This window comes from Uranotaenia lowii, chromosome 3 (assembly GCF_029784155.1).
Source record: "Uranotaenia lowii strain MFRU-FL chromosome 3, ASM2978415v1, whole genome shotgun sequence".
NCBI classification, from domain to species: Eukaryota; Metazoa; Arthropoda; class Insecta; order Diptera; family Culicidae; genus Uranotaenia; species Uranotaenia lowii.
Genome location: NC_073693.1, coordinates 317,036,653 through 317,051,516, shown reverse-complemented (window position 1 = coordinate 317,051,516; position 14,864 = coordinate 317,036,653). Strand labels below are relative to the sequence as shown.

Sequence of the window (14,864 nt, the reverse complement as noted above, 5' to 3'; positions counted from 1 at the left end):
TCTGCAAAATTGCTATGGAGTTTCTAGTGTTTCGTGAAATAAACTGTGTTTATTCTGTAAAGCTGGTTTTATTTTGAACACACAAAGCGTTAAAACAATCGAAAACTATGTCAGAAGAAGTGACCAGTTGTGAAATTTTTTTGGTTGATTTCAAAATTCCAAACACCTTGTCCCCGTCAGAGTACAGAAATTTTGCAACAATTTTCTGGAGTTTATTGTGTCCATGAACAATAATAAAACTTCGTAGGAGAGTTGTTGTTCTGTTTCTATCTTCTTAGTTAAATCACTTGTACGAAATTCACCTTAAAAGCATAAGCTTTATCATATAAAAGTCGTTTTGAAAATATAATATCAACCAACTTATTAAATCTTTTATTTTATTTCATATTGATATGTTTTCATTACTTCCAGGCGGACGATTTGATTGCGTTTATGTCCTACAATCCCTTGGAGTTTGAAGCGTACGGTTTGTTCCCGATCGATCTATCCGTTATCTCAGGGGTAAGTTCTGAAAAATATAAAAAATAATCAAATATCATTTGTTATTTTTATATTCATTTCTAGATTGCATCGTCGATTACCACCTATCTGATTGTATTGATTCAGTTCAAGATATCCGAAGATCAAGCCAATGGAGATGATGGAAATCCCTATGATTCAGAATCTGGCATGTTGCAATATTCAGCCAGTTAAACACAGAATGCAGAAACACTTTGAAAGTGGTTGAAGTTATACTATATGAACTCTACAAGCCTTATGATGTGAATATGTGAAAAGAACAGTTGCTTTTGAATAAATACATTAGAAATTTTAAACCAACCAGTTTTCAATTAATTTTTTCATCAAGTGCCGAAAAAAACATATAAGCTATGTGAAATTACATTAAGTAGCTTAAACTATTTTTTTAACTATTGAAAAACAAAGTGTTTTAACAATTTGTTTCAATGCTTTAGTGCTCTAGCTACTGTGTTATTTATGGTTTTCAAGATTTTGCTGACCAAAGATGCTTCAAAATTATAGATTTCTGACGTTGTCGTCCAAAAAGGTGTTCCGTAAATAATGTGTTCAATTTTTTTCTTTTTTTAATATCGAGTCTTGGCAAAGAATTCTTGCGACAAATATTTTGTTTTTTTTTTAAAGCTAATTACTTTTTGATAGTTGTGCCTAGCAAACTATTAAGCATATCTTATTTAAACCGACTTCAAGTAACTTTTTAAGATATTTTACTAATTTTCTAGCAATTTCGATTCGCAATAAAGTTGGTAACGGCTTAAGCTATCATGACTAATGCGATTTTATGTTTGCTGGGATAGAACTGTGATATTTCGAAAAACTTCAAAACTTGAAAAATATATGTGATAAATTCCTTTTTTATGATTTTTTGCTTTATCGTTTCATTGGTTCATTTTTATTATTTTTTTTCTTTTCAATAAAGTGTTAGGTGAGTTTTATTAAGCTCGAATAAAAGCATTATTTTAACTATGTTAAAAAGTACTTTATCCATGAACCTAACATAACATCAAAAAGATGCAACAAAAACTCAAATTGCAAATCGGAATCTTAAATGCAATGTTAAACTAAAAACGAAAATTTTAATTATGATCTCAAATCAAAAATCCGTTTCAACAAATAATACATACAGAGAGGCTCAGGTTACCAGATTGACCGGTTTATCCGGGTCTATCAGGATTTTGGAAACAAAATTTGAGAAACGTCCGTTTCAACCTGGTCACTTTATATGCTTAAATAAACAAAAAAACAAACAAATTGAGTTGTAGTTTTTTTTTTATTTATGCGTCCAAAACTAAACAATTTGAGTAAGTTTCATAGAAATAATCATGAAAGGTTTTTTGAAAGCCTAAAATACCAATTGAAAACTACCAATGAGTTAAAATAAAAAAAATTGTATTTTTATTATTCTTGATTTGTGTTTCGTATTTCCTTGGTTTTGATCGAATTTACCCGGATATTTCCCGGATTTTTGGTCGATAGTTTTGAAATCAAATACTCAGGTTTCACCAGGATTTTTGAAAAAATAGCCCGGATTTGTTTCGGCCTTGATACGTGCTGAAAATATCTGGCATTCCTAAGATAGATAGGCTTATTCATTTCAAATTTAAAGACACGAATTACATGAAAATGTTAAGTTTGTATAATTTAGCATAGTAAAAATAACAAATTCAATAGTTAAAAAATTATATAAACGCTTCTGAAATTTCGATTCGCTAATAAATTTTCTTCATTAAAATCAATTTGAAAAAAAGTTCAGATATCAAATTTTGGCTCAAGTTGCAATCAATAATTGAAAGTGAGACTTAAATTTAAAGAACAACATCAGAAGCAAGAATTAAATTATGATTATTGATTTTTGATGCAGATTTGAATGAAGCATTCGAATTAAGATTTTTGTTTAAAGGTTTTTTTTTCTTTTGTTAAAGAGAATTTAAATGAAACATTTATTTATTAGCATAAGAATTCAGAATATAAGAATTCAGTAAAGAAAATTAAGTTAGAAACATGAACAAATTAAAGCATTCGCGGTTTTAATTTCGATCAAGAAATACCTGATATTTTTGTAAGATACAGATTTTTTTTGAGCCTCAAATTTTTTTAAAAACATAAATGCGTGCTTTCAAAATAATCTAAGGCTCAAAACATTTTTCTAACTGTGATGTATTTGTTATCTTCTTATAAAATAACCAAGAAATTGAAAATGCAAAAATATTTGCCAGAAAAATTTAAAAAGTTTTTTTTTGGAAAAAAATTAAATTATTATCGATTTTGCTATAAAAATTTCTGCAATATAACCAATAGACCGAATTTCAAGAGAAATTTAAAATCTTTTTATTTGTACCCCTCTTATAGCTTTATTTTATTTTTAAACTTGCTGAAAAAGCATTAAAAATTGTGGAAATGATCTTTTCATTTCTGATTTAGCGCAACGCGTTTTAATTTTGTACAGAGATTTGTATGGAAAACCAATATTTTTCGTTAAAAATTCATCGTAGGTGTACTTTAAGTTAAATTATGAACTTTAAATCTTTCTTTTTTTCACAATAATTCATGTGAACAAACCAATATTCTTATTTGTATCCCAGAGAAGATAAAAGATTTTAAATAAAGTGTGTGAAGTGTGTGAAGTGTGTGAAGAACCCTGCCCCAATGTGTACATCGGGCTAACAAGAAACACATTAGACCAACGAATCTCGGGACACCGAAGCAACATCAAAATACAACAACAAAAACTAGGAGAAGGAGCGAACAAAACAAAAACCAAGGAAAAAACATCTAACGAAGACATAGAAAACACAAAAAATAGAGAAAAAGATAACACAGCTCTGATAGATCACATAATTGCAACAGGTCACACATTCAATCTTGATAAAACCACTATTTTAGATTCTAGTTACAACAAACACACTCTCAACTTTTTGGAGATGTGCCATATTTTCAACACACCACACACTGTTAACCAGAGAACAGACGTTAAAAACTTGAATGCAATCTTTGCTTCAATCTTGGATATTCTTCAGAAGTCCAACTATAAGAAAACTACTCAGAAAACCAACAATAGTCATAGTACCATCGAAACAACATTTATACAAAACTCTACCGCATAAATTTACCCCTACAACATTATATTTCTGGTGAGAATTCAAATTCAAATTCAAATCTCATGACACCTTTTCTTAGTTTTAACGATATTACTTACAGTGAAACTAAAGTGACGAAGAAATCTAAACAGTACGCTTTTACAAAAGCTGAAACAACGATGAATTTTTGTAAGTAGAATAAGACATAAGATCACACATCACACACAAATTTATAATTCAACACACATTTTAGAATCCCTGAAGATGATATCATACGGTATCGAAACGTCGGTGTAAAAATAAATTTCGTTTGTTAAGAAAAATTTGGACTGCTTTGCCGAAAATTATTCACATACTTCGTAATTTTTTTGTTTTAAATTTTTAACATTTTTGACTGCTTTTTTTAAGGTTGTTCAACCGTAGGATGTAAATAAAAAACAGCAAAATAAAAAAAAATGGTAAGCCAGTGACTTAATAGATCCATAAAACCTTGACAAAAACATTTTATTAAATTGTTGAAGGCTTTAGAAAGTAAAGCCTGCCATTTTTTTGGATACATTCAAATGCATTAGGAGTATTATTTCGAAATGGTTATATTTTTTTCCAGTGTTTGGCATCGCTAATTGAAAAATTAGTGGCGCTTATTAAATCGCTAACTCATTCAAATTCAGCGATCACTAATTAAAACCGCTGAATGAGCGGAAAAAGTTATCGCTTCAAGCTTAAAGCGCTAATTGCTAATCGCCAAATGTTGATAAACAATAACGTAAACAGGATGGCAACAGCATGGATTATGGTTGCATCTCAATTCGTTTGCTCAAATATTTTACAAACATAGTGCAGATTGTTTATTGTGCCCAATCTGTTGAAAAGTCTTTAACCAGGTTTCATTTTTTTTAAACTTTCAAAATAGTAATGCAAATTTCTCATGATAGGAGCATTGCCAAACGTGTATCTTAAAAACTAAATGAAATTAAAATGCAATTTCATTCTATGGTGATACTATCTTATTATTACTTTACCTGATTTGAAATACTTGTAAAAACTGCTTTGTGAAAAGTTAATATCTCATCCACTTAAAACGAGTTTTTTTTAACAATAAAGTGCCCAGAAAACCAATTTTTCAAAAGCGGATTTTTCGAGCACTTATTATTCGAGACTTGCCGTGTGAGATAGTAATGTGAGATCTAAAAAAAAACTTAGAAATTTGGAAAAGCTTTTCGATTCCACTATTAACCTAAATTAACCTAGATTAACCTAAAAAGCACATTTCAACAAATCACCGCATGTGGACTACCATTCTAAAGTCATGTAAAATATTGATACTTTTGCAAGCAAAAACAGTATCTGAAAATTGACCTTCTAGCTTTGAATTATATAAATGTTGTTTGAAATAGTTTAATAGTGTTTAACAATATTTATTGAATTGTTTGTCTGAGAATATTGAGAAAAGAAGTACTTAAAGAGATAAAAAAAAGTTAATCTGTTTTAGGCACTTCTGCCATGAGACCATTCGAAGTGACCATTTTCACTTGGAGCGCATATTGGTGTAAGAATGATGCCCGATGTCTCCTTAACTTGTCAAATGACAAAAAGTCTACTTCTATCAGTAGACTTTGAAACAAGTAAATGTAAGTTAGCGTTCTTCATTTAGCGGAACCGAAAAATAGCAGAACTTAAATTAAACCGCTCACAAAAAGTTATCGGACTAACTAGCGATTAGCGGATTAGCGTTTTTGTGCCGAACACTGTTTTTTTCTTGAAATACTTAGCTTTTTCCCATATAAGCAAAAAATGAAGCTTAAGTATAGGCAAAACTGAAAATTAAAGCCAAACTTCCTTTCAAGATAATTTGATTTTACTGGATGATTTAATATGCAATACTTTTTTCCATACACAATTGAAACAATTTGTGCTAATTCAGGAATCGCCTACACCAGCTAAAATTTTTGACTGGTGCTTAGAGACATCGGGGGGCCCGGGGCAATTTTCACGGGGGTACCCCTATAATTCGAATTTTTTTTTAAATGCTATCCTAGAGAATACAAAACCTTTTAAACATTTAAAAAAACTGGAGATGAGATCAGTATACCATCTTCAAATGTTATCTGCGTAGAAAATAGTTTCTGGTATCTTCAAATAAAAATTGTTAATTAATGGAAAAGCTCTGATTTGAGCTGCTAAATGCAAAATTTAATTCACATTTTTTAATATCCTTATCACCAACTAAAAATTATTTATTTTGAAAAAATGACCGGATATAAAGTATCAATCCGGTCCGGTGATTTTAGTTTCATCATTTATCATTTGGTTTGTGCTTCTTTGAGAAATATTTACCTAGTGACAATCATCATGAAGATTTTAAACATAGAAAACAAAATTCAAAAAAAAATAAAAAAAAAATGAAATCCACATTCCATAGAGATACAGATATAAGAGTTTAAAAATTCAAAACTTTAAATCACTTTATATTCAGAACTAAAATTCAGTGTCTCAACTCTGAATCCTTAATCATAATTTCAAATCAAGTTTTGAGAAACAAAATATGAATTAAATGAAAAAAAGAGAGAATCAAAGTTACAATCAGAGCAGAAGTAAAAATTGCTCCAAATGTAAATGTCAATTCTATATCTTTGAAACACAAAAAAAAACCTTTTCATGAGATGTTTTTGAATATGATTTTCTTCAGATAAAAAAAATGTTATCAAATTATTATTCTAATTGTGACAAAAGTTTCATTCGATGCCCTCAAAGCTAAAAGGGTATAATTGCAAAAATGATCGGTTAAAAAAAAACTAAATAGAGAAAAAATGTTCAAAACATAGAATCAGTTATCATTGAAAAAATTAGATAAGGAATCCCTGAGAGTTTAGTTCCTTAAATCGTTAATCCTGAATTTTAAAAATTGGGAAAAATTATGAAACTGAACTTCAGCAACTGGAGAAACAACACAAGACTTGAAAAACTCAATGAAATGAATCTGGAAAAAGATAAGATTAAGAACAAAGAAATATTCATGTTTAGAAAATCACTCAATGATACTAGCAACTCGACTATCAGATCGTTTTTATGATAATTTGAAGAAGATCATTTGGAAAATAATATGCTAAATTCAGGATATTTACTTTAGGAGATAATAAAATTTTAGTCAAATCAGTTGAAAATGTTTCAACACGAATTTCATGCCTGACAGGAATTGAGATGGAAATTCAATTAACAAAACCTGTACTGTCGATTGGTTCAATTTAAGCAACTAAAGTTTTTTTTTTAAAGATTTTACTTTCAAAAATAGGGAGGGAAAAGGGGTTTAGAATTTATAAACCAATAAAAATTCAATAATAATGATTGAAAAGTGAAAAGTTATTATAATACGCAGTATTAACCCGGACATTGCCCGGGTTGCCCGGGTGTGAAATGTTTATCACAAAGCTTCTTTGTTCTAAGCCAATTTTGGCGAAATTAGCTTCTATTTAAGTGCAGTAAACCATTACTTGGAAAGTTAACGTAATAACAAACACTATTGTTGTGTAAGACGTTTGTATGTTATGAAATTGAGGAGATGTTTCTTCTTTATTTTACCTGTTCTATACAGAATATCTTTACTGATATGTTTCGATAAACAAAAATGAAAAATTGAAGTGTTTTGCCTCATATTTTTCTTCAGATTTTAGGTCGAAAATTTTGAAATTCAATAGACAGATTTTGTTATTCTCAGCTCCCAAAATGCTGCTGCTGCTTACTCTAGAAAGCCTGGTTACTCTAATCCGGCCTTGTTGGTGATCCAAAAGAAGGCATCAAAAAAATACATGGGATCAGAAAGTCATTTTTTGCAACGGTTTTATATCCGGTTAATTAAAGTGGGTTGCAAGTTTGAATCCTATTTGTTTTTCTCGCTGGCTTCCATGTAGTAAAACTAAATTTGATAAAAATTTAAAAAAAACCAGAAAAAGTTTTTTTTTTTGTTTCGATTATAGTCGTTTTACCATCTTTATGGCATTCGCGACTTTATCAACGTTACACAGTTGGCGGATCGTTATTGAAAAACTTATCCGGTAGAAGTGTGTTCGATGTTTACTCTTGGGCTCGAACTCGCGGACATCGGCTCAGGAGACAACAGACTTGCCAACTGAGCTATATCACAAGCCCGCTCAGAAAAAGTTAAAACACTGCTTTGATTTTTTTTTTTTGTGAAAACAAGGTAACTCGTTTTGCAAATAATTTTCAATGAATAAATGAATATGTCCCTTGTCCTTTCTTTCAAATATCCAATTACAGATGACATACTATGGCAAAATATTTTACAAGTCCTATTAAAAGAACGTCTTTTTTCTATTGTAACTTTGAAGGTAAGAACAGAGTTTGTGAAAGTAGTCTATTAAAGAGAATTCGAGAGTTATTGTCTTGAAACCCCATTTTTCAAACAAAATAGATCTTTGAAAGCCTTCTCTCAAATAAAATAAAATTCATAAAACTTTTTGTTCAAAATTTGTAACATTGTTTGTTTTCTCATTATTGGCAATTCAAGATTTTTCAAAAAAAAAAACAGGGAAACAGCATTTTTGTTGCTTTTGTCTCAAAAACTGATTTTGGGAGATTTTGGCAACATGAATTCTAAACATTTCTTTTTTTTTTTATATTTTTCTTTATTATTTATTTTTTTTGGTCTTGGTGATATGGCGAGCTGAAATTACTGTTGAACGAAAAAAAAACCAAATGGAAATTGAAACTGATTTTGAATCTTTTCGTTATATTCCATTCAATAAATGATTTAGATTTTGCAAAGACATTCTAGTTTTGAGGACAACGTGTTGAAAAATATTAAATTCTCCAATTTTTAGAAATTTGAATAGATAGCATCACAACTATTTCTGACATCACTGAAGATAGTCTTTGAGTTTTTGATATATTCAAGATTTTGATACATTTAAGAGTTTTGTTGAAGACTACAAAACGACTTATGATTTCAAAATTATCTTAGACTTATTTGACCTAGCAATTCCGTGCCAATTCCCGATATTTGCAGAATTGCTAAAAAACAATCAATAATAAAACTTCTTCAACTTTTTTCACGGCAGTCAAAATTACTCGCGGTCTTCGGGAAGGTTTATCATTGAATTCAAATCTTCAGTTCCTAAATTTTTAAAATAATCGACAGTTTTGTCAAAAGTTTGCACAAATTGTTTGAATGAGTTTTTAGATATTTCACAAAGATATCTTAAAAGGAAGAGCTGTTAGAAAAAAAAATGCATATTTGGAATCAGCGCCCCTAAGTTAGTCAATATAAACTCATATTATCCTTGCACCTCCGAAAAATTTAAATTTTGTGTTATTCTTCAATCAATCAAAGATTAAGAGAATCAGAGCATAAAAAAAATTACTACTTATTTTATTTTTTTTTAAATTCCAGTTGATCCAATTAAAACTTTTTCTGACATCAATCAAAAAGCTCGTTGAATATTTGATATTAAAAATTTTAACTCATTAAAAAAATTTGTTTAAGACTGCGAAAGATTTGACTTATGGATTTAAAAATATCGTAAATTTAATAAAACATTTCGTCAAAATTATGTTTATTTGCAGGTTGCGAAAAAATTAACAAATAAAAAATTTCAACAGTTTTTTTCTTCAGAAATCAATATTACTCGCGGTTTTCGGAAAATTGGATCCATAAGTTAAAATCTTTATTTTCAGAACGTTCATAATGTTCTAAAGCTTTGTCAATAAATTTCACAAATTTGATTGATGAATTTTTACCTCTTTTCGAAAAATTGTCTTGAAAACAAAAGCTGATATTTTTTTCTTATTGAAGATTTGAATAAGCACCCCAAAACAAGCCAAAATAAGCTTTCTATATATTTTCACCTCGAATGAATGTAAATTTTGTTTCCGTGTGTAATCATTCCAAAGTTAAGCATTTAAAAACTAAAACTCCTAAAGTTATTCTGCAGAAGTTATTTATATTGAATTCTGAATAACCAAAACACCAATCTTTTAATCCGCTTACTTAATTATGAGTTCTTTTTATCATGTATTTAAACTTCGAAAAAAGTTTCAAAATATAGTATAGGAAACACTCTACGGGAAAATGTTATGGTAAAAAGTTAAAGATCATAGCTAGTTCATTTGATCAATGCTTTAAGAAAATCTCAAACTTGTCAATATTTCAAAAATGTTATTCATATCTCACAAAACCATTGGAATAAAGAGGAAAAAAAATTAACGTGTATTGTTTAATTATGAAAATTTCTTGTGGGAAAAAGTGTAAATAATTAATACTTTTACAAAATGATTTATTTAAATGAAGGGATTTATATGTTTTGAATTTTTTCAATAAGTTTTGAAGTAATCAAAAATTGCTAGAATTTATAGAGCAAAAAAATTGATTACATCCAATGGGGATGATTAAAAAGTGAACAAGAACAATCGCAAATGAGTGAATTCACGTCACAAAAAAGGAAACACTTTAATTTTACGAGTAGACTTTGCGTTTTATGACAAAAAAAATCTTCATTGAAAGTGATAAGGCGATTCTGAAACACTCAATTTTAAAGGATTCAGTCAGCATCCAGGTGAGTTGCAAAAGTGCGAATAAGTGAATTTCACGCTGTTCCGAATTTTTTTTGTAAATTTAAAAATAAAAACTGTGAGAAACAGTAGCAATTTTTTGTGTGATTCTTTAATATGTTGCTATTCAAGTGTCAGTCCAAATAAGGAAAAAGTTAGGAAAAGATACTGAAAGTTCATGATTGAACAAGCCGGAATATAAGAATATCACTTTTTAAAGTGTACATAAAATTTGAAGTCTCTCACTCTAGAGAATGGTTTAGAATAACTTGAAATTTTATGACGTGACTTCAGTTCACTACTCTTTTCTGTTTTAACTGAGTGAATTCACGTCACAAACTTTAAGAGACATAACTTAGTGCGTTGTTGTTCAATCGAGAAACTACGTATTTATATCAAATTGTGTGTTATGGTTTTTTCTACAAATTATTTGAAGAATTTAATATCCTATTTCCACAGGGTGAACAGAAAATCAAAGTGACATGTGCTGAAGTCAGAATGGTCAGTGCTAGCATAAATTCACGTCAAAAACGTAATCGTTCACAACACATACAACTTAATTTTTTAAATGACCAAATAATAGTAATTTTGAAGGAACTTCAATTTGCCACTGTTTGCTAATATTTTTCCATTTTCAAGTTAATTTTTTGACTTCTAGAATGATAACAGTTCAGGAAAGTCATGGTGATATGTTTCTTATATTTGTTTCTTCATTGTCAATATAATACAATATTTACAAAATTCAGGTATTTGTCCGTGTTACAACACTAAAAATTACATTTATTTTCTAATTTACAATAAAAAGCTGCGTTAATGAAATCAAAAATCGAAACATAAGCCATTCTTGTTTCAAATTTTTGATTCGTTAACACAGCTTTTCATGCCAAACACTTCACTGGTGGTTTCGGTTGAACATTTGTATGAATTCCTAACGATATATTCTGAGCCAGAAAAAAGGGCTAGATTCGATTATTTTTTGCTTTTGACCACAGTGACATCGTTATCAGTGATCAAAATCACTTAGAGATATTTTTAGTTTTACAACTTTTTTTCGACTTCTGTAGTTAAAAAAAATCGTATATTCTTTTTTCAATCACTGGAATGAACTAGAGTATTAAGGGCAAATTCTTTATATAAATTTATATTAACATAAATTATTGCTTTAAAACTTAAAAAGTCAAATACTTGATTTGTTAACTGCAAGCTATAAGTCTTTTGCTGATTGAGCTGTAAGACTCCTATCGATAGATCAACTCACTAGAACTAAGCACGGTGATAAATCGACAATGACTTTGAATGATTTCATTAACCTGATAGTTGTTCCACTCTTCTGGGACAAGAAGCCACTTCAGTCACTTTCTACGCACGCACTAGATAGAATTCTATCTAGTCATCCATTCTTACTAGAGAGGGTCGATTTGAGTGGGGGGCCTAATGATCTGAACTAAGTTAGTGTGTCATCATAAATTATCCTAAATTATGGGACAACATAAACACACAGGGGCGAGCGATGATTTACGTGCCTCATTAGTCTCTGATTACCATTGACAAACATTGTGTGATTTGGAAGGAGCATTTCGATAGACACAGCAAGTGATGGCACCGATTGAAACTTGATTCGTTAGTTTGAAGAATGGTTCCGAAGTTTTTGGGTGTCCTGAAATTTAATTTCTTACAATACATTTCATCAACTTAGGTCTTTAAGAAACTTATTTCAACAAAAATACAATTTCAAACACGAAATAATATCCAGGCTAGCAGTCGTTTAAAAACATACTTTAGGGGTTATTCAAATGGAGTCAACCTCCAATCCAACGAACGGTTATGTTAACTCTGCTTATCAAATTTGTTCCCCGAATCCAACCTGTAATATAAGGTAAATTATTCATGAACTTTCCCATTTCCAAACTCAGACTTGGGCAAATTGCTAGCGAATTCTTGGCAGCATTCCATTCCGATAGCAAATCAAACCTCTGCAAAGGAGAGCTAGAAATTTTCCAATCTTTCCCTCGAAAAGCCCCGGAATAAAACTTTCCGATTAGATTTTCATGTTTATCAGATTGCCCAACCTAGGCCGAACAAAAGCTGAAGCAATCCCACACCGGAAACAGCGAGAAAAGTAGCTGGAATTGTCCTTTGGTGGAATGTTGGACCTATTGGACCTGGACTGGGTGGCCTTTTTGTTTTCCGCATCTCAAAACCAGTGGTTTGTAGACGCATTTTGTATTTTGGTGTTTTTTCTCTCTAGAAAAAACCTACAAACAACGCCACCCTCAATAATAGCGGTTGTGCCATTTGGGATTCTGGAGAATCTATTTTCAATTTGTTCTTCTGTCAACCACAGTGACATTGGGCTTGAGAGTTTCGCGGAAAAAAGTTTCGCCTTTTCAAGGAAGTGTGTTTGTTAAACGTGCATAATTCAAAATTCATTCAATAATCCTGAACAGCATTTGAATAAGTAAGTTATTTCTAACTTCGTATTTTCATTTTGATGAGTTTGAAATTTGATTTTTAAATGCTCTTGAAAAACAGTTTTGTATAATTTAGTAAATAAATAACTTTTATTTGTTTCTTATTTATATAAAATTTAAGTTTTCTAGCGGGGAGATGTTTTAACTAATAATTTTTGGCTTTTTACGGTTTGAAATTTTATTTAAACCACTTATTATTGAAAATACCCAACGTTTCGACCATTTTTGTGTTCTTTCTCAAGGGAACTGGTAGGTTATTTGAGTATATTAAAAAGCGATTTTTGTCTAAGTTGAAAAAGAAGAAAATGATCGTCGGGTTCATAGACAAAAACCTTTTTTCGATTGATCCGGTGTACGATTCACGTACGGATCGGTATATTTCACGGCTGAGGATGTTTCAAATAACATGAAATTCAAGTCTGCAACCAAGTATATCGCAGGTGGCTTCGATTAGAGTAAAGACGAGAAGACATGAAATCGTATAAGAAATGATAAATTAAGTCGTTGACAATGGTGTTGCGAAACGCAATTTCAACTGCATAGTGAGAAGATCGTATAAAAGTTCGTCTGAAGTCAGTTCCAATCGCCTATGATAGAAAGTCCGCCATGTTTGTAAATTTTGAAATGAAATTGCTCTCGCGCGGACTTCAAGTGAGAAAATCATCTCCATGTTATCTCTGTAATCAGCATTGCATCCAGATGGCTAAAAATCAGATGGGAATCAGATTGGGAGTAAACCAATGAGAGAACTGGATAATATTGTCACTGGAAACGATTTGAAGACTATGCGAGCAAAATTTCGCGCTCTCTTGCATTTTTCCGATAGGTACAAATAAGGTGTCGAATAATGCAAAATTGGTGTAGTTTTCGTCGCTTAAGAAAGAAATGAAGAAAAGAAATGGTAGGTAAATGCTGTTTTTTCAACATTCATACAATCATTCTACAATGTATATGGAACGTTAATCATGTTTTCATAAAAGCTGGAGTAAAAGAAAATACTGAAGTTTACATGATCAATTTGAAGAACGATGTGCTTCCGTGGATTTGGGAAAACTTCGCTGAACCCGACAATGTCGTTTTCCAACAACATGGAGCCTATGCCATACCTCAAAACGGACCTAAACCTGCTCTGAGGAGAACATGAAGTTTTAATCAAAGGATATTTTCCCTCCAAGCAGTCCGGATTTGAACCCCATAGACTGGTGGAGACCGAAGTATGAAAGGAGAGAAGAGATTTTTTGTTTTGTTTTTGCTGAATAAACGATTATTTGTGAGCTGAACAGAACAGAAGACCGTTGAAATTTGTAATGAAACTTCAAAGTTTCGATAATTAGGTACTTAAATTTTGGGCTGAATTAATCGAACTTCAGCACATTGATCATGCTGATTAAGATGTGATGACCTTTTTAACGAGACTTTTGGTTACTTGGGTTGATCCCGATTCAGTTTTCGCTTGGAGAGAGTAGTTGAGAACGAAAGCGGACACTTCAAGTAATTGTTTCTTTATATGTCTATCTACATGCCTGAAAGAATTAAGTTTTAAATTATGTTGACATCGAGAAAAATTGTTTTTTTTACCTTCGTTACAAATTTCCACATTTTTTAAAGTGTTGTACTGTACTTGGGGTTCTGAACGATATTATATTTTTAACAACAAGTTGCATGTACATTTTTTTGCAATACCTGAATTCTTAGGAATACATCAAAATCAAAATAGTTAGAAAAAGTAGCACTTTTCAACACTGTTTTGAAAAACCTATCGAAAAATTAACATCAAACTCAGAGTAGCTGATAAGGCCAATTCAAGCAACTACAGATAGTAGCTGTTCGATTTTTTTTTCAAAATTAATTTTCGGAAAAGGTCGTAGAGTGTATAAACCAACGCAAAATTTTTGTTTTAAAAAATCCGAATTCAAACGCCCACATTTCGCCATAGTTTAGAAAAAAAATGTGCTGATTTGCTCAGCCAACAAAAATGCGGGAAAAACTTTAAAATTCTTACTCAAGGGACCCTTTTAGCTTCTTTTATAGTGAAACTTTTCGACACATTTTCTCGAAGCCTCCTTACCTGTTATATTTCATGTTTTAATTTCTTATTTCTAGTATTTTTTTTTTCTAGATTTATATTGCCGTTCCAAGCAAAACTGTCATTTACACTTTTTTGCTGGAAACGGTCTTTTAGTGTTATCTTTTGGATTAAAACACAAAACAAATTAAAGACTGAACTTAAACGGAA

General features: G+C 30.6%; 2 protein-coding genes across 2 annotated transcripts in view; one reads left to right on the top strand and one right to left on the bottom strand.

Annotated features, from left to right (window-relative positions):
• Positions 1–693, top strand: part of LOC129756871 (gustatory and pheromone receptor 32a-like) — a 36,274-nt gene extending 35,581 nt beyond the window's left edge. Inside the window, exons 6-7 of the mRNA XM_055753919.1 lie at positions 412–501; positions 565–693. Of these exons, the coding sequence (XP_055609894.1) occupies positions 412–501; positions 565–693 (219 nt within the window). The remainder of the gene's footprint in view (positions 1–411; positions 502–564) is intronic.
• A 6,777-nt stretch (positions 694–7,470) lies between these two features.
• LOC129753766 (uncharacterized) overlaps positions 7,471–14,864 on the bottom strand; it is a 33,035-nt gene continuing 25,641 nt past the window's right edge. Inside the window, exon 6 of the mRNA XM_055749614.1 lies at positions 7,471–7,506. Within this exon, the coding sequence (XP_055605589.1) occupies positions 7,471–7,506 (36 nt within the window). The remainder of the gene's footprint in view (positions 7,507–14,864) is intronic.